A 27680-nucleotide genomic window follows, 5' to 3' on the forward strand; every position below is an offset into this window, starting at 1 on the left:
CAGGATGCCATGCAAAAAATGCTCTCAGAAGACCGCGAGAATCATGGAAGAGTCATAGCTTCAATGAAAGCCTCACTGGTGAAAAAGCAGCTAGAGCATGGAGAACAACTTGACCAGAAGCCAGAACAGGGAGAACACGCTGACCAGGAGCCCCAAAAGGAGAAACTGAAGACGAAGAAGAAACTGTTCCCCAATTCTTACTTGTTCAAGGACTGGGGGGATGATCTATCTGAAGATGAACAAAAAGAAGCACAAGCTCTTTTTATGAAATATGGTTACAATGTCTTTCTCAGTGACCGCCTACCTTTAGATCGAGTTCTTCCATATACCCTCCACCCCAGGTAAGTGTGTGGTGTTTTTTATTGTATCTCCTTAGACTGGACAAGACCTACTGCCAGAAGTGTCTGACTCTGTAAGTAGCCTACAGGAAGTTCCAGTAAGCTCAACAAAATGTAGCCCTATACTTCCTGTACTTGCGGTAAGACACTTTTGGCAGTAGATAGACTTTATGTCCTCATGAGATGGAGAGACAACGGAGCGCAGTTAGTGAAAATGAGCCAATGAGCCAATTGAACAATGGGTGGGAAGTTGGAACACATTAAAGTCAGTCTTCACACATCAGAACTGACAGAAAACACAACATGAATGAACACACAATGTGTAGCAATCAAACTTATTAGGCTAAAAAATACACTAAAAATATCTCCAAGGCAAAATAGCGTACACTCCACATTACAATGAGTTTAACAGATTTAGCTTCAATTCTATAGTGATCATAGAAGAAAACAGTGGTGGAAAGTATGTAAGTACTGTACTTTTCAAGCCATTTGAAAATAGCCAAAGTTGCAAGTTGAAATTGGACATTCTGCACAATGAGTACTTTCTACTTTTGGTACTTGGTACTATTTTGAATTCTGGACTTTTACTTGTAAGGGAGTATTTCTACATTGCAGTATTGATACTTAAGTAAAAAACTTTTTCCACCACTGGAAGAAAAAAGAGAAAATATCTAAGGTGAAATGTTGGGTAGATTACATTAGACTGCCACAATTCCAAAATACAGAAATATTTTCTGATTAATACATTTTGTTCTATACTTGAATAGGTGTAAAGAAAAGAAGTACCCAAAGGACCTTCCAAGTATGGCAGTGGTGTTGATCTTCTTGGACGAGGCCCTGTCTATCATCAAGAGAGCCATTCGCAGCATCATTGACCGAACACCCAAACACCTGCTGAGAGAAATCATTCTGGTGGATGATAACAGCTCCAATGGTTGGTATGATAAGAACAGGGTGGTGACACGTTCATGTTTAATGCAGTAGAACAACACACACACGCACACACGCACACATGCACATGCACACACTTCATTAGACGCCTTACCACGCACGATCCCTCCATTTTTGGCATAAGGAATTGTTCCACTTAAGTCATTTCACCAACACTGTTTCAACCATTTCTCCTACCATGGAATGTCTGGGTCAACCTCAACAGACTTCACTCCGGAATAGCAAAGACCTAACTCTATCTATGATTTGAGTGTCTGATCTCTGTGAATGTTGGAAATTAATCATTTATGAATTTTGCCCAATCTTCAAATCACTTGTCAACAGTTTTATATTCATCTGTTTTCTCTCTATAGAGCGTTGCAGTCCCGCCCCCTACCAGGGCCCAGGAAATGATTCCACGTTCATTTTCCTCATATAGGCCTACATTTCAAAAAGTATTTATTTAAAGACCTTTTAAGCGTCGTACAAAGCCAACTCGAGTTGTGAGAAATCATGACAGTAAACACAATGTTTTGGGCCAAACAAAGAATTAGAAAGAAAACGGCAGGTTTTTATTCTTTGTAATTATTTGTTTGGTCCAAAATATTGTGTTTGTTGTCATGTTTTGTCACAACTCGAGTTGGCTTTGTACGACACTTATACGGTCTTTAAATAAATACTTTTATGTTGAAATGTCTATGGGAAAAATGCATTGGGAATTATTTCCTGGGCCTGGCGTCGTCATGAAAGGGGGCGGGACTGTGACGCTCTTTATTCGCCGAACATAGCCAATCTACAAGCTCAAAATGTGTTATACAGAGTGGTTAAGTCTGAAAGGGGCAGAGACATACAGAAAAATAAAATCAATCATAAATATCAACAAAATATAAATAAGTCAACTTGATGGTTAGGTTCATGCAGCGTCTATTCAGCCAGCTCTTCATGGAGGACTTAAGTTATTGGCTTGCAGGTAACCCATTCCACATAACTGCTGCAGAGTATACTGTCCTTTCCCATACAGCTTCTGAATCTACATGTAACTATAATTTAGATAATCAGCTTATTCACTTAGGTGTTTAATATTCAATAATGAAAGTTAGCAGGGATGATAAACAGCAACTACCGGTAGGCCTATTATGTTCCAAATCCATGTTGAATTCCCATTCATAATCTCCCTCTCTGTTTTTCCTTCTAAAATCAGAGGACCTTAAGGGGGACCTTGACATATACGTTAAGTCCATTCAGGAACAGAACCCAGGGCTTCGTATTGGGAGAGTGAGGCATGGTGAGCAGCTGGGGTTGGCCTCGTCCAGGATCTCTGGATGGAGGGCTGCTACTGCTGACGTGGTGGCTCTCCTGGATGCTCACATCGAAGTCCATGAGATGTGGTAGGTAACCTGATACCGATCTGGTAATATTATATTAAGGTCGTCATTATAATGCATTATAGCGCATTTATAATGCATTATAATGTGCTTATAAGGCATTATAGCACTCGTTATAAATGTTTATAATCATGTATAACAACATATTATAAGTGCTGGTCATAATACATTATTATGCTCAGTGAAGAGCACATTATAACTATTATAACTTAGGTGGTTATAAAGGCACATAGAGAAGTGCTGTAATGTCTGTGTCATAATGAATTATAACCAATGTGTTTATTAAATGGAATAATGTCTTATAAACATCAATAATATGTTATAGCAGGACTTTGAGACCTTTAAGTAAAGTGGCAACATTCTTTAATGGTTATTAGCAGTTGTATCATTTTATAATACCCTATAGCATGACTTTGAGACCTTTAAGTAAAGTGGCAACATTCTTTAATGGTTATTAGCAGTTGTATCATTTTATAATACCCTATAGCATGACTTTGTGACCATTAAGTAAAGTGACAAAACTTTATATGCTATAGCATATTATTGATGTGAGAAGTGCTGAGCATAATAATGCATTATGACCAGCACTCTATTTACTATTTTTTATTTTTGACTAAACAACGAGTGTTTCGGTAGTGGCAAATCGAGTGGCAAAGTGAGTTTAACCTTGTTTAACATTGTTTAATACAATCAGATAAGACTTTTCTGTTTGGATGTACGGGCTGTCAAGTCCAGAAAATAGTTTTTTGCCACTCAGTAAGCGTTCCTGCATAACTTCCGGGTATGATGATGATGTCACGTGCATACCCTCTAAATAGTAATTAATTATAAAAGCAATAACAATTAGTCTCATTTTCCATATACATTTATTAGGATGGACAATTAAATTAAGCATTTTGTAGGCCTAACTGAAACACTTGACAAAACAATTCCAAGTCACTTGAGCATGGATAGCCTACATATTTTCCCAGATTTAGCTTTTTGAACACAGATTTAGACACTAGGCTTCTTTGGACGTGCCTCTAGTGACTTTTTCAGGTGAATGGATTAAGATGTCCAATGTGACTTGAGCCACATTCAGAGGTGGTTTCAAATCTGATTTGAGGCGATCTGTCTCTGTCTGAATGCAACAACCTGTTCTAAATCAGATTCCATGTGACTTGTATGTGACCTGTCTGCATTTAGACTTAATTTAAACAAATCAGATTCCAATCTGGATGTGGCACAGATCTGATTCAGGCTGGATTTGGCTGCCATTCTGAACACGCAGATCAGATCTGGTCACTTGAAAACGGCAGTGTGAATGGTCAGACCAAAAGATCAGATTTGAGAAATAAATCAGATTTGAATCAGATTTGACTGAATGTGACTGCAGTCTAAATATGGCCTTACTTACTTATACTTAGTTACTTACTTACGTAGGTGTAAGTATGTAGGACTAGTAGCATGCCAAAGTTTGTGCTATTGCCATTGAGAATGCATTGGGCGTTTAAGTTAAAGAACGCTTTTCCGTCACGCTTTTTCGTCACACTTTTCCATCACGCTTTTTCGTCTTGACTTGAACCTGTGGCCTCCTGATTCCCAGGCAAGCTCTGTACCCAGTGAGCCACTGTGCTAGCTGTGTACAAAAAGCAAAAAAGATAATGACAGAAGAGCCAGAGATAAGTGTTGTTACTCAAAGGGAAAGGCAAACTGTGTTGTGGCAGGTAGCAAGTAGATCAGTGACTTAGCACACTGTTTGCATGATCTGGAGGTTCTGGGTTCAAACCCCACTCAAATCTTTACTTGCCAATATCTGCCATTGAGCCCCATTGTACATTTCTCAAATTTGAAAGCACTATATTTCTAAAACCATGAAACATTTCAAAGATTCCTTTTCAGGCAAACATGTCCACCGTAAGATGAACCTAAATAGGTTATAGGCCCATAGCCCATGGCCTTGGATGGCATACTATAGCATGCCTTTTTTCATCATTTTTGAGGATTTGAAAAAAAGAAGACGAAAATCAACCCGAGACCATGGACTATAGCCCATGGTCTCGGAGTAATTTTGAACTTTTTTTCTAATCCTCGTTTTTCATCCTTTTTGACCATGGGCTATAGCCCATGGTCTCGGGCGGCATACTATAGCATGCCGTTTCCGTTTTTCATCATTTTTGAGGATTTGAAAAAAAGACGAAAATCACCCCGAGACCATGGACTATAGCCCATGGCCTCCAGATTCCCAGGCAGGCTCTGTACCCAGTGAGCCACTGTGCTTGCTGTGTACAAAAAGCAAAACAGATAATGATAGAAGAGCCAGAGACTTGTTTCCATTGTGGTTCATAAGCATTCAAACCTCTAGAGATAAACAACAGCACAAGAAACAATAGACAAATCTCCTGTTATTTTATTTTATTATTTTATTTTTGTACAAGTGTTGTTACTCAAAGGGAAAGGCAAACTGTGTTGTGGCAGGTCGCAAGTAGCTCAGTGACTTATCACACTGGTTACATGATCTGGAGGTTGTGGGTTCAAACCCCACTCAAATCCTTACTTGCCAATATCTGCCATTGAGCCCCATTGTACATTTCTCAAATTTGAAAGCACTATATTTCTAAAACTATGAAACATTTCAAAGATTCATTTTCAGGCAAACATGTCCACCGTAAGATGAACCTAAATTGGTTTGAATGGGGTTTCTAGGTGTAAGTATGTAGGACTAGTAGCATGCCAAAGTTGACGAAAAAGCGTGACGGAAAAGCGTGACGAAAACGCGTGACGACAAAGCGTGACCTAAATAGGTTTGAATGGGGTTTCTAGGTGTAAGTATGTAGGACTAGTAGCATGCCAAAGTTTGTGCTATTGCCATTGAGAATGCATTGGGCGTTTAAGTTAAATAACTCAGAAACTACAAAACATTTCAAAGTAAAAGGTTCCAGCATGTGTCTCCCCAGTAAGCTGAGTTATAAAAAGTGTGAATGGAGTTTCTAGGTGAAAGTGCTTTTTTGACGTGCCAATATCTGCCATTGAGCCCCATTGTACATTTCTCAAATTTGAAAGCACTATATTTCTAAAACCATGAAACATTTCAAAGATTCCTTTTCAGGCAAACATGTCCACCGTAAGATGAACCTAAATAGGTTATAGGCCTATAGCCCATGGCCTTGGATGGCATACTATAGCATGCCTTTTTTCATCATTTTTGAGGATTTGAAAAAAAGAAGACGAAAATCAACCCGAGACCATGGACTATAGCCCATGGTCTCGGAGTGATTTTCAACTTTTTTTCTAATCCTCGTTTTTCATCCTTTTTGACCATGGGCTATAGCCCATGGTCTCGGGCGGCATACTATAGCATGCCGTTTCCGTTTTTCATCATTTTTGAGGATTTGAAAAAAAGACGAAAATCACCCCAAGACCATGGACTATAGCCCATGGCCTCCAGATTCCCAGGCAGGCTCTGTACCCAGTGAGCCACTGTGCTTGCTGTGTACAAAAAGCAAAAAAGATAATGATAGAAGAGCCAGAGACTTGTTTCCATTGTGGTTCATAAGCATTCAAACCTCTAGAGATAAACAACAGCACAAGAAACAATATACAAATCTCCTGTTATTTTATTTTTTTATTTTATTTTTGTACAAGTGTTGTTACTCAAAGGGAAAGGCAAACTGTGTTGTGGCAGGTAGCAAGTAGCTCAGTGACTTATCACACTGGTTACATGATCTGGAGGTTGTGGGTTCAAACCCCACTCAAATCTTTACTTGCCAATATCTGCCATTGAAACCCATTGTACATTTCTCAAATTTGAAAGCACTATATTTCTAAAACTATGAAACATTTCAAAGATTCATTTTCAGGCAAACATGTCCACCGTAAGATGAACCTCAATTGGTTTGAATGGGGTTTATAGGTGTAAGTATGTAGGACTAGTAGCATGCCAAAGTTGACGAAAAAGCATGACGGAAAAGCGTGACGAAAACGCGTGACGACAAAGCGTGACCTAAATAGGTTTGAATGGGGTTTCTAGGTGTAAGTATGTAGGACTAGTAGCATGCCAAAGTTTGTGCTATTGCCATTGAGAATGCATTGGGCGTTTAAGTTAAATAACTCAGAAACTACAAAACATTTCAAAGTAAAAGGTTCCAGCATGTGTCTCCACAGTAAGCTGAGTTATAAAAAGTGTGAATGGAGTTTCTAGGTGAAAGTGCTGTTTTGACGTGCCAATATCTGCCATTGAGCCCCATTGTACATTTCTCAAATTTGAAAGCACTATATTTCTAAAACCATGAAACATTTCAAAGATTCCTTTTCAGGCAAACTTGTCCACCGTAAGATGAACCTAAATAGGTTATAGGCCCATAGCCCATGGCCTTGGATGGCATACTATAGCATGCCTTTTTTCATCATTTTTGAGGATTTGAAAAAAAGAAGACGAAAATCAACCCGAGACCATGGACTATAGCCCATGGTCTCGGAGTGATTTTCAACTTTTTTTCTAATCCTCGTTTTTCATCCTTTTTGACCATGGGCTATAGCCCATGGTCTCGGGCGGCATACTATAGCATGCCGTTTCCGTTTTTCATCATTGTTGAGGATTTGAAAAAAAGACGAAAATCACCCCGAGACCATGGACTATAGCCCATGGCCTCCAGATTCCCAGGCAGGCTCTGTACCCAGTGAGCCACTGTGCTTGCTGTGTACAAAAAGCAAAAAAGATAATGATAGAAGAGCCAGAGACTTGTTTCCATTATGGTTCATAAGCATTCAAACCTCTAGAGATAAACAACAGCACAAGAAACAATAGACAAATCTCCTGTTATTTTATTTTTTTATTTTATTTTTGTACAAGTGTTGTTACTCAAAGGGAAAGGCAAACTGTGTTGTGGCAGGTAGCAAGTAGCTCAGTGACTTATCACACTGGTTACATGATCTGGAGGTTGTAGGTTCAAACCCCACTCAAATCTTTACTTGCCAATATCTGCCATTGAGCCCCATTGTACATTTCTCAAATTTGAAAGCACTATATTTCTAAAACCATGAAACATTTCAAAGATTCCTTTTCAGGCAAACATGTCCACCGTAAGATGAACCTAAATAGGTTATAGGCCCATAGCCCATGGCCTTGGATGGCATACTATAGCATGCCTTTTTTCATCATTTTTGAGGATTTGAAAAAAAGAAGACGAAAATCAACCCGAGACCATGGACTATAGCCCATGGTCTCGGAGTAATTTTGAACTTTTTTTCTAATCCTCGTTTTTCATCCTTTTTGACCATGGGCTATAGCCCATGGTCTCGGGCGGCATACTATAGCATGCCGTTTCCGTTTTTCATCATTTTTGAGGATTTGAAAAAAAGACGAAAATCACCCCGAGACCATGGACTATAGCCCATGGCCTCCAGATTCCCAGGCAGGCTCTGTACCCAGTGAGCCACTGTGCTTGCTGTGTACAAAAAGCAAAACAGATAATGATAGAAGAGCCAGAGACTTGTTTCCATTGTGGTTCATAAGCATTCAAACCTCTAGAGATAAACAACAGCACAAGAAACAATAGACAAATCTCCTGTTATTTTATTTTATTATTTTATTTTTGTACAAGTGTTGTTACTCAAAGGGAAAGGCAAACTGTGTTGTGGCAGGTCGCAAGTAGCTCAGTGACTTATCACACTGGTTACATGATCTGGAGGTTGTGGGTTCAAACCCCACTCAAATCCTTACTTGCCAATATCTGCCATTGAGCCCCATTGTACATTTCTCAAATTTGAAAGCACTATATTTCTAAAACTATGAAACATTTCAAAGATTCATTTTCAGGCAAACATGTCGACCGTAAGATGAACCTAAATTGGTTTGAATGGGGTTTCTAGGTGTAAGTATGTAGGACTAGTAGCATGACAAAGTTGACGAAAAAGCGTGACGGAAAAGCGTGACGAAAAAGCGTGACGAAAAAGCGTGACGGAAAAGCGTGACCTAAATAGGTTTGAATGGGGTTTCTAGGTGTAAGTATGTAGGACTAGTAGCATGCCAAAGTTTGTGCTATTGCCATTGAGAATGCATTGGGCGTTTAAGTTAAATAACTCAGAAACTACAAAACATTTCAAAGTAAAATGTTCCAGCATGTGTCTCCACAGTAAGCTGAGTTATAAAAAGTGTGAATGGAGTTTCTAGGTGAAAGTGCTTTTTTGACGTGCCAATATCTGCCATTGAGCCCCATTGTACATTTCTCAAATTTGAAAGCACTATATTTCTAAAACCATGAAACATTTCAAAGATTCCTTTTCAGGCAAACATGTCCACTGTAAGATGAACCTAAATAGGTTATAGGCCCATAGCCCATGGCCTTGGATGGCATACTATACCATGCCTTTTTTCATAATTTTTGAGGATTTGAAAAAAAGAAGACGAAAATCACCCAGAGACCATGGACTATAGCCCATGGCCTCCAGATTCCCAGGCAGGCTCTGTACCCAGTGAGCCACTGTGCTTGCTGTGTACAAAAAGCAAAAAAGATAATGATAGAAGAGCCAGAGACTTGTTTCCATTGTGGTTCATAAGCATTCAAACCTCTAGCGATAAACAACAGCACAAGAAACAATAGACAAATCTCCTGTTGTTTTATTTTTTTATTTTATTTTTGTACAAGTGTTGTTACTCAAAGGGAAAGGCAAACTGTATTGTGGCAGGTAGCAAGTAGCTCAGTGACTTATCACAATGGTTACATGATCTGTAGGTTGTGGGTTCAAACCCCACTCAAATCTTTACATGCCAATATCTGCCATTGAGCCCCATTGTACATTTCTCAAATTTGAAAGCACTATATTTCTAAAACTATGAAAAGATTCCTTTCCAGGCAAACATGTCCACCGTAAGATGAACCTAAATAGGTTTGAATGGGGTTTCTAGGTGCAAGTATTAGCATGCCAATGTTTGTGCTATTGCCATTGAGAATGCATTGGGCGTTTAAGTTAAATAACTCAGAAACTACAAAACATTTCAAAGTAAAAAGTTCCAGCATGTGTCTCCACAGTAAGCTGAATTATAAAAAGTGTGAATGGAGTTTCTAGGTGAAAGTGCTTTTTTGACGTGCCAATATCTGCCATTGAGTCCCATTGTAAATTTCTCAAATTTGAAAGCACTATATTTCTAAAACTATGAAACATTTCAAAGATTCCTTTTCAGGTAAACATGTCCACCATAAGATGAACCTAAAAAGGTTTGAATGGGGTTTCTATTACTTACTTAGTTACACAACTGATCCTTTCTTTTGCTTCCTAAGTATATTGGGGTTTGCTTTCTGTTTACTCTAGGGCGGAGCCTCTGCTGACACAGATCAAACTGGACAGAACGGTGGTGGTCTCTCCAGTGTTTGACAGGGTCAACTTCGATGACCTGGCTGTGGTGAATTACTATGCCTCTGCCCAAGCCTTTGACTGGGCCTTGTGGTGCATGTACGAGCGCTTTAGGCCTGAGTGGAACAAGCTCAACGATCCCTCAATGCCTGGCAAGTAAGTTGAAGTTAGGGCTGGACATATATGACTTCAAATCAATATCACTATTACTTCAAGGTTTTGCCTCGATTACGATTAATGATAGCAATTTGTGTAGGCCACTATTGTACAACAAAGTATAATACAGGGTTAAGGCACCAAGGTGAGGAAACCAATGGCAACTACCTCTAGGGGGTAAGACACTTCAAACGGTTGTAACGGGGCCCGAGGCTCTACTCGTTTGTGTTGTAAGCTGCAGGAGACACAACCCAGATGAACCGAACGTACCTCCCCCTCCATGCCAGGCCAGTAGAATCGTCGGCGCAGATGGGTCAGTGTCCTCTCTGGTCCCGCATGGGCTGTCGACAGGTGGATCCCCTTCCATGCCTCCTCTCGTCTTGCCTTCGGGCACACGATCTATCTGGAATCAGTCACACTACGATACAGTACATGTCCTTTTACTCGTAGTCACGTCCACTGTCGTAGCATTTGCTGTGCTTCTCGAGACCAACTCTTCCTCTCCTCGGCCGCGGGATATTGTCTCTTCAAGACGCGCTGCTTTAGCGTTTGGATATCCGCATCATTTTCTTGCGCCTCTTGCCACTCACTTACGGTTCCTGCCCTCTCCGCCGCGAGTTCTATAGCCCCCGCATCACTGGAAACTACAGGGAATCTGGATAGCGCATCGGTGTTTTGCCTTTTATGTCAAAAGTGAAAGAGGCTAGTTGGGCAGCCCAGCGCTGTTCTACGGCACCCAAGCGCACGATCTGGAGATGCGCTACAGGGTTATTGTCGGTGTATATAGTAAACTTAGCGCCGGTCAAATAGTCTTTAGTTTAAACTTTTCCGTCACAGCCCAAAAGCTCAGGGCCAAAAGCTCCAGCTTGAACGAACTGTAATTCGCGTCATTCTGTTCTGTGGGATGTAACCTCTGACTGGCATAGGCGATAACTCTTTCCTGCCCCTCCTGGACCTGGGCTAGAACGGCACCAAGGCCGCGACCACTCGCATCAGTGTACAGCCTGAAAGGCTGTTCATAGTCGGCATACGCTAGTTTGGGGGCCTCGGTGAGAGCTGATTTTAACGCGTGGAAGGAGTTCTGACACTCCGAAGTCCATTCGATGGGACACTGGTGCAATTTCACATCATTTGGAACGCCAATTAACAGGTTATTTAACGGTCTGGCTATGGCAGCAAAGGATGGCACGAATCTCCTATAATATCCAGATAATCCTAGGAAGGCACATACTTCACGCACGGTTGTTGGCACTGGCCACTGCGTAACGGCTGCCACTTTGTCAGGATCTGGTCGGACACCCTGTCTGTCTACGACATGGCCCAAGAATTTTACCTCACTCTGCAGAAGCGTGCATTTGTCGAGGCGCAGTTTCGACAAATGTGTTTCCACAGGTGGTGGAAAACCTGGCCGAGGTGCTGTAGATGAGAACGAAAGTCAGGGCAATACAGGATGATATCATCAAGATAAACTAATAAATATTCTGCTACCTGACCACTTAGGCACTGCTGCATGAGTCTCTGAAACGTGGTGGGCGCATTACAGAGTCTGAACGGCATCCTGGTGAACTCATATAACCCCAGCGGGGTCGTAAAGGCTGTCTTCTCTTGATCGCGGAGGTCCATCCCCACCTGCCAATATCCACTGGCTAGATCCAACGTCGAGAACCACTGGGCTTGGGTCAGGCTCGTCAGCGTCTCTTCAATGTGGGGCAAGGGGAAAGCGTCCTTGTGCGTCACCGCATTCAATTTATGGTAGTCAACGCAGAATCTCCAACTGCCATATTTTTTCTTCACCAGGACCATCGGTGCGGCCCACGGACTGCGGCTCTCAGCGATGACTCCTTTCTGCAGCATGTCACTCAATAGGTTCTTCATTTCCTTGTACATGGAGGGCGGCAAGGGTCGATGTCTCTCACGGATCGGAGCGGCGCCCCCCGTCGGAATCCGATGTTGCACTGCGTCGGTCTGCCCGAAATCCTCGTCATGGGTGGCGAACACGCTCTTCCATCTGTCCAACATCATCTGGACTTCTTCTCGTTGCTGCGCTGATAGGTCGGCTCGTTCCGTCAGTCGTCGCATCTCTTGGCTCGTTCTCCGGATCTCCTCCAGCGATGTCGATCCCAGAATGACTCGCTATTTCAATATCTATACTTTGTTTCACTCACTAATTTCACTGCACGGTCACGCTCGAGCTGTCACTGTTCCTGACTCGATTTCTGGCGTGGGAACCGTGGATCGAACCCCTGTCGCACTGGCACAGTCCTCTCTCGTAAGGCGCTCTCACCGGAGCCCTCTGTACACAACCTCTCTCTTCGCTCCCGTCCTGCAGACTGAGGGTGTCCATTTCAAGGCACCTAGGCCGGCCCCTGAGCGGCGCGCGCATCCGCCGCTCGTTAACCAACAGGGAGAAGGCGGACATTATCATCATCACATTCATCATTCATCAATACCTCTTTTTCCCCTCACTGTATATGTTTATTTTCCCTTTTTTTTACCTCCTTTATGATGAATTCCTGTTCTGTTCTTTGGCTATATAGAAGTGTCTATTTGTACGTCTCTAAATGTTTTGATGATTTGAACACAGTGGACCCTCTTGGGTCCACACACACACACACACACACACACACACACACACACACACACACACACACACAATGCATTTGCGCCAGGATTATCATCATTAGTGGTATCACATTTATCCAGCATAGGGAAGAAAAAAAAAAAGAAAAAAAAGAAACATAGAGAACCCTTCTCCTTGACCCTCTCACAGGAACGCACCATCACTCTGACACTGAAGCCTGTTTTATACTTTGTCGTAAAATGGCGTCGCTCGGCGAAAATATCGAGCAAGCTCACACAGCTTGTAGATCGGCTGGCTACCTTCAGCACGCAATGCCATCGTACGACAGCGAATAAGTTAAGAATTATGATCTCTCTTTCTTCTGTGTTAAGAGAAGTTTTGGTTGACATGTCAGCCAACATTAACATAACATAATGTCTCTGTTAAACCTCATATGTCAAAAACTGTTACTTTTCAGGATTCAAATTCAAAAATAGCAAAAGTAGCAGATCGACAAGCTCAAAGCGTGTTGCGTTGCTTCGTTTAAAACATAGAGATAAGAGGTTTCTGCCCGACAGCAACGATAACATCTCTTTCTCCAGGAGTCCTTCGGTCATGGGGATCCTAGCTGCAGACAGGAAGTTTCTAGGAGAAATCGGGGTCCTTGATGAAGGAATGCAAGTATATGGTGGGGAAAACGTTGAGCTAGGAATCCGAGTGAGTCAACCACAACAATACAGCACATGAGAATTTGGGCTTGTTTCTGTGTTAATCTAGAATGCTTACATTTAGTTATTTATCCTTCTTTTCTTTTTCTTTTCCCCCTTTTTTTTTTTTTTTTTTTTACACCATTGTATCATCAGCATTCCAAGGGGTGGTTCTGTTTTTATGGAATTTTACTCTTTCCATCTTACCCAGTCAGACAGGGGAGTGAGACAGGACTGTAGAAGCTCCTCTCAAAATTTGGGAAGTAGACCTTCTCCAAAGCTGAGGTTTTAAATAATACTCAACAATACGTAATAATGTTTTCACAAAGGTCACAAGCACATACACAATCCTAGTAATTGCTTTATATAGTTAGGATCTAAATACACATAATTGTATTCATAGCTGTTAGACATAGTCTCCTTTCTTATTATAAATTAAAATTATATAACTACAACGTGTAGTTTTGTGAGAGGAGGTTTGGTTTGGCTCTGGTTAAGTAGTACAAATGGTAACATTTACTGTACATAATATGTTAAACTGAACTGAACTCATTCTGCTGAATTATAATGTTTAACACCCATTTACAGGTGTGGACGTGTGGAGGGAGTGTGGAGGTCGTTCCATGTTCCAAGATAGCCCACATTGAGAGGGCCCACAAGCCCTATATGCGAGACTACAGTAAGGCCATGAGGAGGAATGCCCTGAGGGTAGCAGAGGTGTGGATGGACGAATACAAACACAACGTCAATTTGGCCTGGAACGTGCCCTTTGAGGTAATGTAGGACAGTGGTCCCTATTCTCCTAACCTTTCAAAGACCCCTAGGTTGATGTTCTTTAGTCCACGCAACCCTGTTTTTTGGCTATAGAAGTGTATATTTGTACATCTCTAAATGTTATGATGAATTGAACATGGTGGACCCTATTGTAAACAAGTGTAATGCTTTATGGTGTCGTCCACAGTTAACAGTTTTGTATTGAGTTGTGCTTGAAATGTACTGTAATTCTCCAATCTGTTAATAAATCTTTCAATCAATAAATCAATTAATCAAAACCCCATCTATACTTTCCTAGAAGTCCACGCCCACAAAAGTCATAGACCATGACGTAGGCGAAACTGCCTGCTCCTCATACGTCACTGGCTTCCCCTCTTTGTTCCTGTTCTAACTCCACACGCGACGGTGCTCTGCGCGCCTCAACGCCCCTTGCGCGACATTGATCTGTCCTCTGGCACCAACATAGACTCCTTTCACCATCTTCAATGTGCTTGTATTCTTTTATTTACTTTAATTTTGGAAAATAATCCCAGAATGCACTCTCTTCAATCACACTTCAAAACAGCCTTTAAAAATGGCACACAAACAGGAACTCCACTCCTTTGTTTCCTTTTTGGTCTACGGCGCGCGTCTACGCAGTGCAAGGCATGCTGGGTTACAGGTGCATGATGCAGAGTTTTTAAAATATATAATTATTTTCTTTTTGAGGGGCGCTAGCCCCTCCTATATTCAGCTAGTGTAGATCATTGTCCTAACATTAAATGCCATTGACAATGAATGGAGACGTCATTTTTGATATGATTTACAATTAGCTATTTCTGAGATTGTACAAGGTACAATTACAGGTGACCCTCAAGGACCTCACTTTGAGAACCACTATCACACAGTATACCGTAAAACTAATTCTGCAAGTTTCCCCCCCAATCAAGGACCATGGGATAGATATTGGAGACGTGTCAGAGAGGAAGAAGCTCAGAGAGAAGCTGAAATGTAAGCCTTTCAAGTGGTACCTGGAGAACGTATATCCACAACTGGATCCCTTGGACGATCTTCTGGACGATCTTCTGGTTTATGGAGGAGTAAGTTTACGGTGGCGGTGGGTGGCGGCGGCGCTAAATTAAGCAATATTACACGAGAGACGAGAGGGTGTTTTTTATCGTCATTAATGCACACCTGCGGTGTCGTAGGAATTCGCCCGCAGGGCGTGTTCCGAAAGGTATCGCAGAAGTGCATGAATGACAAAACACCCTCGAGTGTAATATTGCAATTATACAACAGTTACCCTTAAAGTTAAAACTAAGATAATCGCCGAAATGACAATGACAGATGTATAGCCACTACGACCACCGAGTCTGCTGCGCTCTGAGAGAAAAGCACGTCTGAATTCTTTGTTTTGATTAGCCGTGCCATTATCGTGGTTTAAGCACGGCTAGAAAGCTGTTTCAACCAATCAGATTGCTTCCTCAAAACGACCTGTTGTATAATATTTAATGGTAATGCACACCATACTGGGCATTCACTAACCGTGTTCCCGATTGTATCTGTTAATGGAGAAGATGCAACTCTTCCTGTCTCATTTCTGGCTCGGTTACAGAATTATATTCTGTATAACCACTTGTGCGGACCACAAGTTGATTGTATACTAATATAATATACTCACATGACTTTTTCATCAATCAAATCTTAATTGCGAATTAACCACACTTTACGCTGTTGATTATCCCACTTGGGCTAACACTCGTATGACCGTGTTTATACAAGTTTTACCGGCCCTCTATAGGTGTAGCTAGGTCAAGTTAAAACTTTAATATTGCCTAAGATGTATTACTGCTGAACTCCCTTGGGGTTGTGGCTAAGCACTTGGGCTACAGTGGGTGTGAATGTTATCTGCTCCTCGTTTCAGGGCAGGATTTTAGAGGCATTCTCACGGGGTGCAGATACTTGCAGGTATACATTTGTCTAAGGCAGATAATAAAGTCAGGACCAGGCTGTTATGCACTCTGGACTTTTTAGGGTCCATCTTAACATCTTCAGTGTTATGCTTTGAGTGATTGAAAGTAAGAGAGTGAGAGTAAGCTACGTGAGCTGGGATTAAAAATGTGTTAAATAGTCGGGAGCGTGCATGGTAAAGAAAAAGCTAAAGGTGTTAGCATTATTTGACATACATTTAATGATGGGGTTACTAGTACTAGCTGGATGATAAAATGAATAGGATTAAAGGGTGATGCTTGAAAGCATTTGTAGCGTTTGGCAGGAATGGCAGGAATTTTGGTTTTTAGGCCTACAGTAAGTGGTCAAGCCTGAGTTTCTTAAAAAGATCGAGGATAGATAAGATTATTGTGTCTAAGGCTTTGGCTTGTGTTTAGATGTTGCATTTTATAAAAGTATGTAATAATAGTTTTGTATAAAAGAAAATCAAACTATTATAGGTTTTTATAAAATCACAAATATATACTATAAAACACTGATTTTATAAAATAGGCCTATAGATTTTATCAAATCAGTGTTTTTTATAAAACATAGATTTTTGAAGATTTATAAGATGTACATTTTTAATGCAGAATTAATAATATAAAAGTAAACAAAAATAATGCTGTTTGTGATAATGTAATCGTTTTTGACAGGCGCATTAGGGCCACAATTAAATAATGTAAGGAAGTGGCACTGATATTCCCTGTCTCAGTTTATTTAATGAGCCTGGCCAATTAAATAAACAAGCTATGGGCCTGTGTTGTACAGCTCATAGTGTACATACTGTACACACTAATACATGTGTCTCTTTCTGTTCTTGATTTGTGGAAAGCAAAGATGAAGAACATGAATGCCAGCATGTGCATCGATCAAGGGGCTGTGCCAGGGCATACACCCATTGCATACGGCTGCCATTACTATGGCCCTCAGGTGAGTATCATCTACACATGGAATTGTGGCCTCCTGAAAATGTTGGAAACCAAAAATAACAGATCTACAGGTTGCTGTGTGACCTTATAGATTAGACCAGGGGTTCTCAACCCGTGGGTCGCGACCCCTCGGGGGGGTCGCCAAATAATTTTAGGGGGTCCCCAAATTATTTAAAAAAAAAAGAAAAAACAAAAGGTTTTTTTTTTTAATTTTATTTTCACGATTTTTCTAAAATAGCAGACCTACAAGCTCGTAGCGCACCACTCGGTGGTGCGCTATGAGCTTGTAGATCTGCTATTTTTAAATAGCTAAATTATAACAATGCTTAAAACACCAAAAGGGGTTCCCGCCCAAAATGGTTTAAGGTTATTGTAGCAGTCAATTTATATTGGGGGTCGGGAGGGGGCGGGGCGGGGGTCCCGAGACATTGCCAAAGTATTTCCGGGGGTCCCCGGCCAAAAACGTTGAGAACCCCTGGATTAGACTATTGTCTGCATCTAATTGTGAGAACACCCCAAAAGATTTTCGCTGTGGGCATTGGACCCCCCAACAACTAAACAAGTATCAGGCTGTAGATAAACCTTGTGTACCTGTTTCTGTTGGCAAATCTTCTGTTTTTTTTTTCTTTACTTCAGTCCACTTATTACCGTGGGAGTGGTGAGCTATACATTGGCGGCATCAAGTCCCACAAGTACAATGAGAACAGGTGTCTGGTTGATATGGGCGAAGCAAATCCCATCCCCGGCTTGTACGAATGTAAACAAGCTACGGAGAAGGGCATGAGCCGTTTCTGGGATTTCACTCAGGTACTGTGCTATTTACCAACAACACAGTGTTAACGGCTTTCAACCTGGAGTCTCTATTTTGAGTGTGTTATTATAGTTAAAAATCCAAAAAATCTTCCCCATATTTTGTGGGGACTTTATGTTGATTAAGTATGATTAAGTATATGGCGTGTGGTTTAATGCCAACCAGAACTATTCCAGTAAACTTTTCCAGGTTTACCATGTAGAACATATACTCATGTAGGTTTTCATTTCCTTACTAGTACTCACTATGCTATGCATTACTTATGTGCACTTTTGTAACAACAGCAGCATACCCTCTAGTTCCCTACATTGTAATAGGTTTTAATGGGTTTGTATTATATCCATTTCTGCGGATATAGAATTAGAATATATTCCTATAATAACTATATTTTTACAACCATCTACTTTTCTAGTAGGTTCCCGTGAACTACTAAGCAATTATGTAGTGCTTACAATGAATATCATATCAATAGCTTCCTAGGAAATATACTGTATTTCATTACGATGTATTTTCCTGGTATATGTAATTACTACTCAGGAGAGACACACTTCAATCTTTTCTGGTTCTCTCTTTTCAGGGTAAAGAAATTAAGAACAAAAAGACCAAAAGATGTTTGGAGATCACAGACAGATCACAACTGGTGGTCCATGAATGTACCGGCCAGAGATGGGAAATCCAAAATATTATCAAACCTGTCTAGGAGATGAAGACAGACAGACAGACAGTGTGTGTGTGTGTGACATTTCAATGTTTCAAAAACATCTGTTCACACTTAAAACAGGAAAATCATATTTTTGGCATTTGTACATTGTCTGTATGGGCAAATAAAGTGAATCTTGGATTTTGTAAAGCCATTGTCTGACACAGTCTTTACATAGATCATGTATAACTATCATGTGACATGATACTAACAAACCATGAAACTGGCATGATAGAGCTAAATTGACACTAAGTAGCCCATGCACCCCTATTTGAAAAGACATGCCAGGGATCGCCATAAGAGAAGACTTAGGGCTCTAGCAGTGTCAATGTTAAATATGGGGCCAGAGCCCCCTGTGTCGTCCGTCAAATTGCAGATGGACAGAGACTCTTCCGGACTGCTCTCACATCTCGCAAGTTTGTTGCTGGGATAAAGAAATGTCGATAAAGTACATTTACTCCTGATTTGTCTCGCTAAAAGAAGCCATTTTAGTATGAATATTTTGTAAATATTGAGTGCCTTTTGATGATTAGGTCCAGTATTTAGTTCAGTGACCATGGAGTTAAGGAATGGTTCATAAACTGTGTTCACGTTCACTCTTTCATTGGAAATGAATAGACTCGAACATTCTTCCTGTCTCCTACTAATGTTACTGCCCAGTGCCCACATCACGCAGATAGAGGAAGTAATGCAAAGTTGGCCCCTCTTGCTATTGGCCTCTTGGCTTCTATGCATGAGGAGTCCAAGCTCCAGAAACCAGCTTTTCTGATGTAAACTGGCTTCCCTATAAATCTAAGAGGCCTGTCAATGGTATGCAACACAAAACTGATGATGGGTGTTTCCTAACAAACCCGACAGTCTGAAAACATTTTGTTCAAATATGAATATCAGTCATTTTAACGGACTGTATTGGAACACACACACACACACACACACACACACACACACACACACACACACACACACACACACACACACACACACACACACACACACACACACACACACACACACACACACACACACACACACACACACACACATCTATTTTGTGCATTAGAAGTTTCTGTCATGAAAGTATAAAGAAAAAAACTAAGACACAGAGACAAAGAGGCATTTCTGTCTTTTATTAGATTATAATCCGCAGAGCTTAAAATATTAAATTGCTTTTAACTTAGTTAATAATTAAAATACATAAAAATGAAAGCCAGAACTGAAGAACCCTGCAAACAAGAAAACAAAACAAAAATAAAATAAATAAAATAAAAAAGGAGAATCATAAACCCAATCCTCCTTTCGATACAGAGGCTATGTCTGACGGAACCCGCTTGCGATTCTTTGTACAGTGAAGTCCAAGCAGACATTGTGCATTTTCTATACATGTGTAATGATATTTATGAACTAATTTCCTCTTTGATAATAAAAAAAAGAAAAGAAAAATAGAAAGAAAATATTAAAGGGACAAAAAAAATATCTAAATGTTGCGCTGGGAATATTGATGACATGTCTTGCCTTCAGCAGTTGTGGACAGTAACAAAGTACAATTACTCTAGTACTGTACTTAAGTAAGCTTTTTGAGTATCAGAACTTTACTTGGGTGTATTTATGGATACTTCCAAGTTTCACTCCACTTCATTGCAAAGACCAATGTTGTACTTTTGACTCCACTACATTTCTACGAATGAAAAAAAGTACATTATGAATTAACCACTTAAGCCATATTTCAAATAGTGAAAACAACTGATCTACAATCTCACATGTTGTGATGCGCTGTAGTGAGCTTGTAGATCTGCTATTTTCACTATCATCGAAATTTGTTTGTACTACTGCCATTTGTACTTTTTTAAAGCAAGTAACTCAAAGTACAAATCTGACAGAGCAAGTCTCACTTGAAATGGAGCAATATTTTACCAGGAGTATCTATATTTTTACTCAAGTACTGGGGGAGGGGGGGGGGGAGTACTTTGTCCACCTCTGAATTTCAGCAATTTGCAAACAGCAGGGCAGAAGGAAAGAAAATGCCCCCAACAACCTACCACATTCTCCCCACCTGTCCTCACTGTGGGCATGCAGACATTGAGAAATGTCTTTGTCCTTCTCCTGTGCTACTGGAGAGAGGGGAGGGGACGGGAAGGGGAGGCTTCTGCCACGCTGTAACCCGGCAAACAAGCTCTGACGTCTGGGGAAGAGGTGTCCGCCAACCTTCACTAGTAGGGCCAGATATGGGCTTCAGTCTCGTTAATAGCAGTTCCCTCTGACCAGATTAAATATCTAATATACAATCTTTATATCTTCTTCTGTCTCTCAATCTTTTGTGTGGCATTTGCCACGCTGTGTCTTTGCCGACCCCCCCCCCCCCCCCCCCCCCACCCCCATATGTAGGTTTCTATGACAGGGCTGTTAGGAACGGGATACAGCGGATGATTATGTGACTACAGTTATACAAGATCAAACATCTGTAATATGGAGGAATGAATGAGAGCGGCCTTGTGGAGAGAGGACAGCGAGGGACAGAACGAAAGGGGGAGAGAGAGCAAGAGAGAGAGAGAGAGAGAGAGAGAGAGAGAGAGAGAGAGAGAGAGTTAACTTCTCTCTGGCAGCAGTGACAATATTCTTTCAGGTCCTGAGTAGGAAGCGCTTTTATTAAACATCCCCACCAGATACTCAACCTAAACCAGTGATTGGCTAGTATCGCCCCGCCAGGCAGTAACATGGCTCCCTACTGGCCAGCGTAGTGGCCATCCACCCTACAGTCTGGACCCCCCCAGCCACTAGGGGGGGGTAGCGTAGAGGACTGTAGGATTAACAGAGATACCTTTCTCCACATGTTTCAACACTGTACAATAGCATGTTTAAGCAAAGCAAAGCCCCGCCCCCCGCATCCTACACTGTATGACAAGCAGAGAACGGGGGGAGGGGAGGGGGATGGGCAAATGGTCACACCTCACGTCCTCCACCGAGCGAAAACGTAAAATAAAAAATAAAAACAGAAATTAAACTAAATATAACTCCAACATCGGAGAGAAAAACAAAAAAATCAAACACATTTTTTTGTTCCTAGTTTAAATTGCAGAGAAGATGGGAGGGATTTGCCCCTTGGGAGGAAACACTCACGCCAATTCCTGCTGGCGTGACAAACCCCTCCCCGCCACCCCACCCCCTCGATAAATCCTCCCCCCCCCTCCTTCTATCCCTCCGTCCGTCCGTCTGGCTGGTTGGTGTCGTAGCGAAATATAAGGGTAGTGGAAGGTCTCTAAGTCCTGCTGGCGCCGTTGGTGCCTAGGAAAGGGTCAGGGGGGGGCAGGCTGCAATTTTCCTCTCTCCGTCTATCTTAATCTTCTATCACCACCCCGGGCGTGGCGGTCTCACCGCTAGGTCCTGCTCATCTCTCCGTCACGTGGTTTTGTGAGGAGGGAGAGGGGGCCGAGGGGTCGTCGGCCGGGGCTGGGGTGGGGGGCTGCGGCGGGACGGGGGCGCAGAGGATTTCGGACAGGTCGTCCATGATGCAGGTCTCCTTGGGGTCGACCAGGTTGAATTCCCTTACGAAAACGATGAAATGTGCGTACAGAGTGTTCAGGTGACCCTGCAGGTCCAGCGCCACCGTCTCTTTAAAGTGCGCCCAGTAGAGGTGAGCCAGCACGTGGAACAGGTACCGGCAGATCTTCTTCACCAAGGACTCGAACGAGTTGGGGAACTCCTTGCCTGGTGAGAGGAACAAGAGACACGGGTTTACAATTTAGGCATTCAGCAGACACTCTTAATCCAGAGTGACTTGCATTAAGCAAGAACAAAAAGCATGGCAATACTGTACGTCATATACAGTAAATGGTAAATAAATATAAACTATGCATATATACACTATATAGTGCTATATTTACATAAACTGCCATCTAAGTCTACATAAAATGCTGTCTAAGTTACATAAGTTGAGCCTTTGCATACGCCTGTAGGAGGTTGAGGATAGGGCAAGTACTACGGAAAGTGCTATGGGTGCTATGGGTTTAGATTTATTTAGCCTTTATTGAGGCTCATGAATCTAACCTGTGACTCGCTGTCATGCTGCATTAGAGCCTATGGGCAGTATTATGCGTGTCTTAAGTTCCAGGTCTTATTACTTAACTTAAGCCCTGGAAGCGTGGTCAATGCTGTTTGGCCACTCAGAATAGCCAAATGGCATTGATCACGCCTCCAGGTCTTAAGTTAAGTACCTGGTACTTAAGACACGCATAATACTGCCCTATATGTGGTGTGTGCTTTAACACTGATTAAAGATAGAGTAAGTGATATTATTTTGTTAAAATAAATGTAGCAAGCACTCTATTCTGATCATACTCATTGCTATTGAAGTTTCCATGTCTCTCCAGCTCTTTAGTACAGACATTTTCAGCTTGTGATACCAATTTGATCCAATCAGGAGAGAGAACTAATACAGGATGCAGGATTAACAGGTGAAATGGGAAGTGTGACAAAGAAATGAGCAGATAAAACTGGAACACTAGCAATTTTAAGCTGATAAATATGTACTCTCTCCTGATTGGCTGAATTTGTCAACCCAACTGAAAATGTACTTTCTTTGCTGGAGAGATGAGGACATCTCTGATACTGAATAAGCACTCTAGTCTATAGCAATGATTACTAACAGAATATACAGCTTTGACCTTAAAGAGAAGACAAAAAACGTTTTGTTTTAACAAAAAGATGACATTCATCATCCCTGTGCATCGTGTCACACGACTACATGTAAACCAGACTTTATTGAAGTCAAATAGCTGGCCTGTCGATGACCAATTGTAAGAAAAATGTTGGTATGTGTCAGCACGCTGTTCAACAAGTGCACCAGCAGAGGGCCCTGCAGCACCATACATTGTGTTGACAAACATCTGTATCATTTAGAATTCAAGATTTAAAGACTTTTGAATTTTGATACATGTAATGCAAAAGTAATGTCCATATCGCATTATATAGTACAGGTTCCCCTTACAGGACCCCTGACTAATAAGACAAATAAGCCTTAAAATATTATACTTGCCCTCTAAAACTAAAATAAAAAAATAAAACCTTAAATATTTTATTTCTTTCATAAAAAAAAAAAATCTTTCACTGAATAGGAACTGCTCCTGTCGCAAGTTGATGATGTCATATGTCCGTGTGTGGTCAGCCCTATGGAATGCATTAGCCGCAATTTGCAACTCTAGATTTTTTTACAATGGGATGAATCTAGAGTTGCAATACCCTCCATTGACTCCCCACTCATCATTTTGCGTTTGCGATCTGCTGGTCTTAAACGACGTTAAACTCACCAACATTGCAGCTGTAGTCCAAGCTTGAATTTTGCTCTTTCAATCTGCAAAGCTTGTTTTTCATAAAAATCCCCCGTAGACATGTTATGAGCTACTTTCTGTCAAAAATATTCCACAAGTGATATTCCGATCCGCCATTTTGGAATTCTGCGACGGGCCGTAAAACAAGACGTGAGGGGGAGAGCTTGTTTAATAGAAGGCTGTGCGTGGCGGGGCGTCGCGCTGCGTCGGCCTCTTCTTTGGGTGTCTTACCTGTGCAGGTAAGATTCTATTAAACAAGCTCTCCCCCTCACGTCTTGTTTTACGGCCCGTCGCAGAATTCCAAAATGGCGGATCGGAATATCACTTGTGGAATATTTTGGACAGAAAGTAGCTCATAACATGTCTACGGGGGATTTTTATGAAAAACAAGCTTTGCAGATTGAAAGAGCAAAATTCAAGCTTGGACTACAGCTGCAATGTTGGTGAGTTTAACATCGTTTAAGACCAGCTGATCGCAAACGCAAAATGATGAGTGGGGAGTCAATGGAGGGTATTGCAACTCTAGATTCATCCCATTGTAAAAAAATCTAGAGTTGCAAATTGCGGCTAGGAATGCATATGCTAATATAAAACAACTTAGTACTTCATAAGGATAATATGAGCATCAAAGCAATATTTACTTTTTATTAGCACATACATTCCATATATTCCACAGGAGCAGTTCCTATTGATTGAAAGATTCTTTTTATGAAATAAATAAAATATTTAAGGTGTTTTTATTTTTATATTTTAGTTGTAGAGGGCAAGTAAAATGTCTTAAGGCTTATTTGTCTCATTGGCCAGGGATCCTTTTAAGTAATAAAGTGTAAGTAAACCTATTACATGTGCCCTCAATTTAGAACTGCACCTTCCCCGATACTGAAGCACAGTTGAAAATCCTGAGCTCAAATTTAACCCTGAAAGTGTAAATAAGAACATGGGTACATTTTCAGAGTTGAGGACTTTGCTTTAAAGCCACTGAAAGCCTGGAACGGGAAAAAAAATTACCGTATTTTGTAGGGAAGATGTCATCGTCTGTGACCAGTTTTTGACAAAGACTCATGACAAAGTCGACGTATTGAGGAGCAGTGCACTTCGTCTTCTTCCCCCTCTCGTCGTACCAGTAGTATATTCTGCAGAGAGGGACAAGGAAGGGGAAAATGTTACATGATGTCACATGCTGCACATTTCACACATAATCGCCGGGCCCGTTAGCTTTTGCCAACAACGAGATGCAAAAAATAGGTGATACCAGGTTCGGAGTTGTTAAGTGTGTTTCGTACATATTTAAACAATTAGCAAGAGCTTGTGAGTAAGGAACTACATTGGAACCATTAGAATATAAGTTATTTTTCCCCCATCTCATGAATACGTCACATGCACATGTTTTGCAACGTGATCCATGTTGGAAGTGACGGTGAGTGCAGAACAGGATATTTCACAACTACGAACTGGGCTCATCATTTGATTCAACGTTCAGTGAATGTTTTTCCAAAAATGTTCACGGTCAGTTGGGACAAAAAGCAGGTTACATATCAGGAAGAGCATTTCCTGAAACTCATGATTCATCTACAGCATCCATTAAGACAAGACAGAGGTGTAGACACCTTTGTCATCATCATCATCAGACCTGATGAAGACATTGATGACACACTGCCCACATCCAGACTGTTTCACCACTCTGGACAAACCCATATTTCTGAATGACTGGTGTCTGTATTACACTGGCCTCAAGCTTGCCCCCTGGTGTACTGGATCGACCGCACATGTAAACGTCAAGCCATCATTGCTTGCATATTTTCATTCCAGTGGACTTAGTGAACCCACTGCCCCCGGGCCTTTCATTTCCTGATCGGGGCCAAATTCCCTGCAGTCTCGGGAGTAACGCGACACCGATTCCCCTGTCGCTTGGCCCGGTCCGTCCGCTGGTCAAACATTTCCGGGGAGGGTGACCCAGATAAGCCGAGCGGTGTAACTGAAGGCCAAAAAGCCCTCTGGGCCCGGCGACAGAGGGGTCATAGTTAGTAAAAGGTCAGGCTGGGGAGTCAACAAACACAACGCCAGTCACGCTAGCAAGCCAGCAGACACCTCAGAGATGGGAGCAGGGCGGCTATTAGCCAACTAATGAAGCCACCTGAGCATGGAGGCCGACTGAGTTACAAAACTGGGAAGGGGTATCACAGGGGTTGACACTAAGGTCTCAGAGGCAGGTCATGTTCTACTTGCCCAAAGGCCATTTACATTACAGTTACAGTTAAATTATCACTTATATTTTTACTTTTTAGGTCTGCGTGATAAAAAAATGCCATACCTCAATTTGTATACCAAATACTTACATACTAGCTATGAATATGACTATGGGTTCACGTGTTATTTTATATTTTTGTAGCAACAGTGTAAACAGCATATAGGTAAACAGTGCTCTCATTTTACATTCTACAGACCAGAAGCCTGGGGTTGTGTTTATAGACAGTCGCCCACTCCCCTCTCAAAGAGGCACTTGCCCTGTCGGGCAATCTTAAAACAAACTCTACCTGCCCAAACGTTTTATTTACCTGCCAGGGGCAGGTGGGCAACCCTTGGTGTCAAGATTCTAGGCTGAAACCAGACCCTTTAAGATTGGGGCTCAATAGCTGCAACAGCAACAGCTGACAGATGACAGTTGACAGGCCCAAAAATCGCAAAAAGCTTGTGATGCGTGAGCTTGTAGATCAGCTATTTTCGCTATATCTGAAAACCGATTTAATTAAAATCAATTATTAATTATTAGTGGGGTTGCTATAAGCAACACACTATTGTTCTCAGTCTGAGCATTTTTTGCCAGCAAAGTGAACCTGCACAACAGAAAAGTGAAGCTTTTGTCATGCTTCACAAACGGTTGCCATACTTCACATGACATCACAATATATATTATATTAGAATATTACGTTTCCAGTGGATTCCTCGCGACCTGCATCACTGCAACCACACTTGCAATTTCCCAGAATTGCACCTTTCTAGTTTGTTTAATAATGGATTAAATCGATTAGTTCCATTCATCTTTGCCCCCCTAATGCAAAGGATAATTGGGCATTGTCACTTGTCAGGCCAGGCCAGGGCTGGTGAAAAAGTGGTGTTAGGGTCTTGGGAAGCAGACATTACAAATCCTGAGGAATGTAAAGAGTCCACATAACTGACCGTGCACGGGGGGAGGCTAGACTGACCACAGGATCAGGGGCCAGGATTGCGTGGGAGAATTGGAGAAAGACTGACTGAACCACAAAACCCGTCTACCCACTTGTGCACACGGTAAAAAAATAATTTGCAGTCACAGACACACAACGGAGGTCATATGGGTTGTTCCCATTGTGCAAGATGACTTCCTTACATTATGGCATAAGCATATAATCATCATGTCTCTCTCTCTCTCTCTCTCTCTCTCCCTCAACACACCCATCCACCCACTCAAAAAGCGGGTCTAAATAACTAACAAATGGTCCTGTTCCCTCTTATAGCTCATGGAAACTTTTCTTTCCAAATATAGTGCTGAGCTCTGCCTTAGGGCAGGGGGGCACCGACGCCTACACCAGCCCAGGATGGATGCCAGGCCCCGATACATACAGGAAAGGGCGGGGTGGCGCTCCTGTGGTACGCCATGGCACACACTGTGGAAGAAAGACTACTGCCCTTGACCATTATGAATGGTGGAGCTCACTCTTATAATGTCTTACTGTTAGGCCTACACACACTACGGGTGCAACAGTTATCGAACTAATCGGTTTAATCG

General features: G+C 41.7%; 2 protein-coding genes across 6 annotated transcripts in view; one reads left to right on the top strand and one right to left on the bottom strand.

The window, feature by feature from the left end:
• Positions 1-18: 18 nt before the first annotated feature.
• LOC306923917 (putative polypeptide N-acetylgalactosaminyltransferase 8) lies at positions 19-18593 on the top strand (the record flags this gene model as incomplete). Its single annotated transcript, XM_079502264.1, has 10 exons — positions 19-341; positions 1106-1272; positions 2470-2656; positions 9944-10141; positions 13304-13418; positions 13997-14182; positions 15112-15261; positions 16991-17083; positions 17719-17889; positions 18471-18593. The coding sequence occupies 10 exons, from the start codon at positions 19-21 to the stop codon at positions 18591-18593; spliced, it is 1713 nt and encodes a 570-aa protein (XP_079358390.1).
• A 3188-nt stretch (positions 18594-21781) lies between these two features.
• Positions 21782-27680, bottom strand: part of mob2a (MOB kinase activator 2a) — a 101001-nt gene continuing 95102 nt past the window's right edge. For all 5 annotated transcript variants that reach the window (XM_079500722.1, XM_079500723.1, XM_079500720.1 and 2 more), the window contains exons 4-5: positions 24923-25047; positions 21782-22295 (exon numbers count right to left, since the gene is read on the bottom strand). In XM_079500722.1, the coding sequence (XP_079356848.1) occupies positions 21976-22295; positions 24923-25047 (445 nt within the window). In that variant the 3' untranslated portion in view covers positions 21782-21975. The remainder of the gene's footprint in view (positions 22296-24922; positions 25048-27680) is intronic.

This window comes from Electrona antarctica (assembly GCF_951216825.1).
Source record: "Electrona antarctica genome assembly, chromosome: 5".
Lineage (NCBI taxonomy): Eukaryota > Metazoa > Chordata > Actinopteri > Myctophiformes > Myctophidae > Electrona > Electrona antarctica.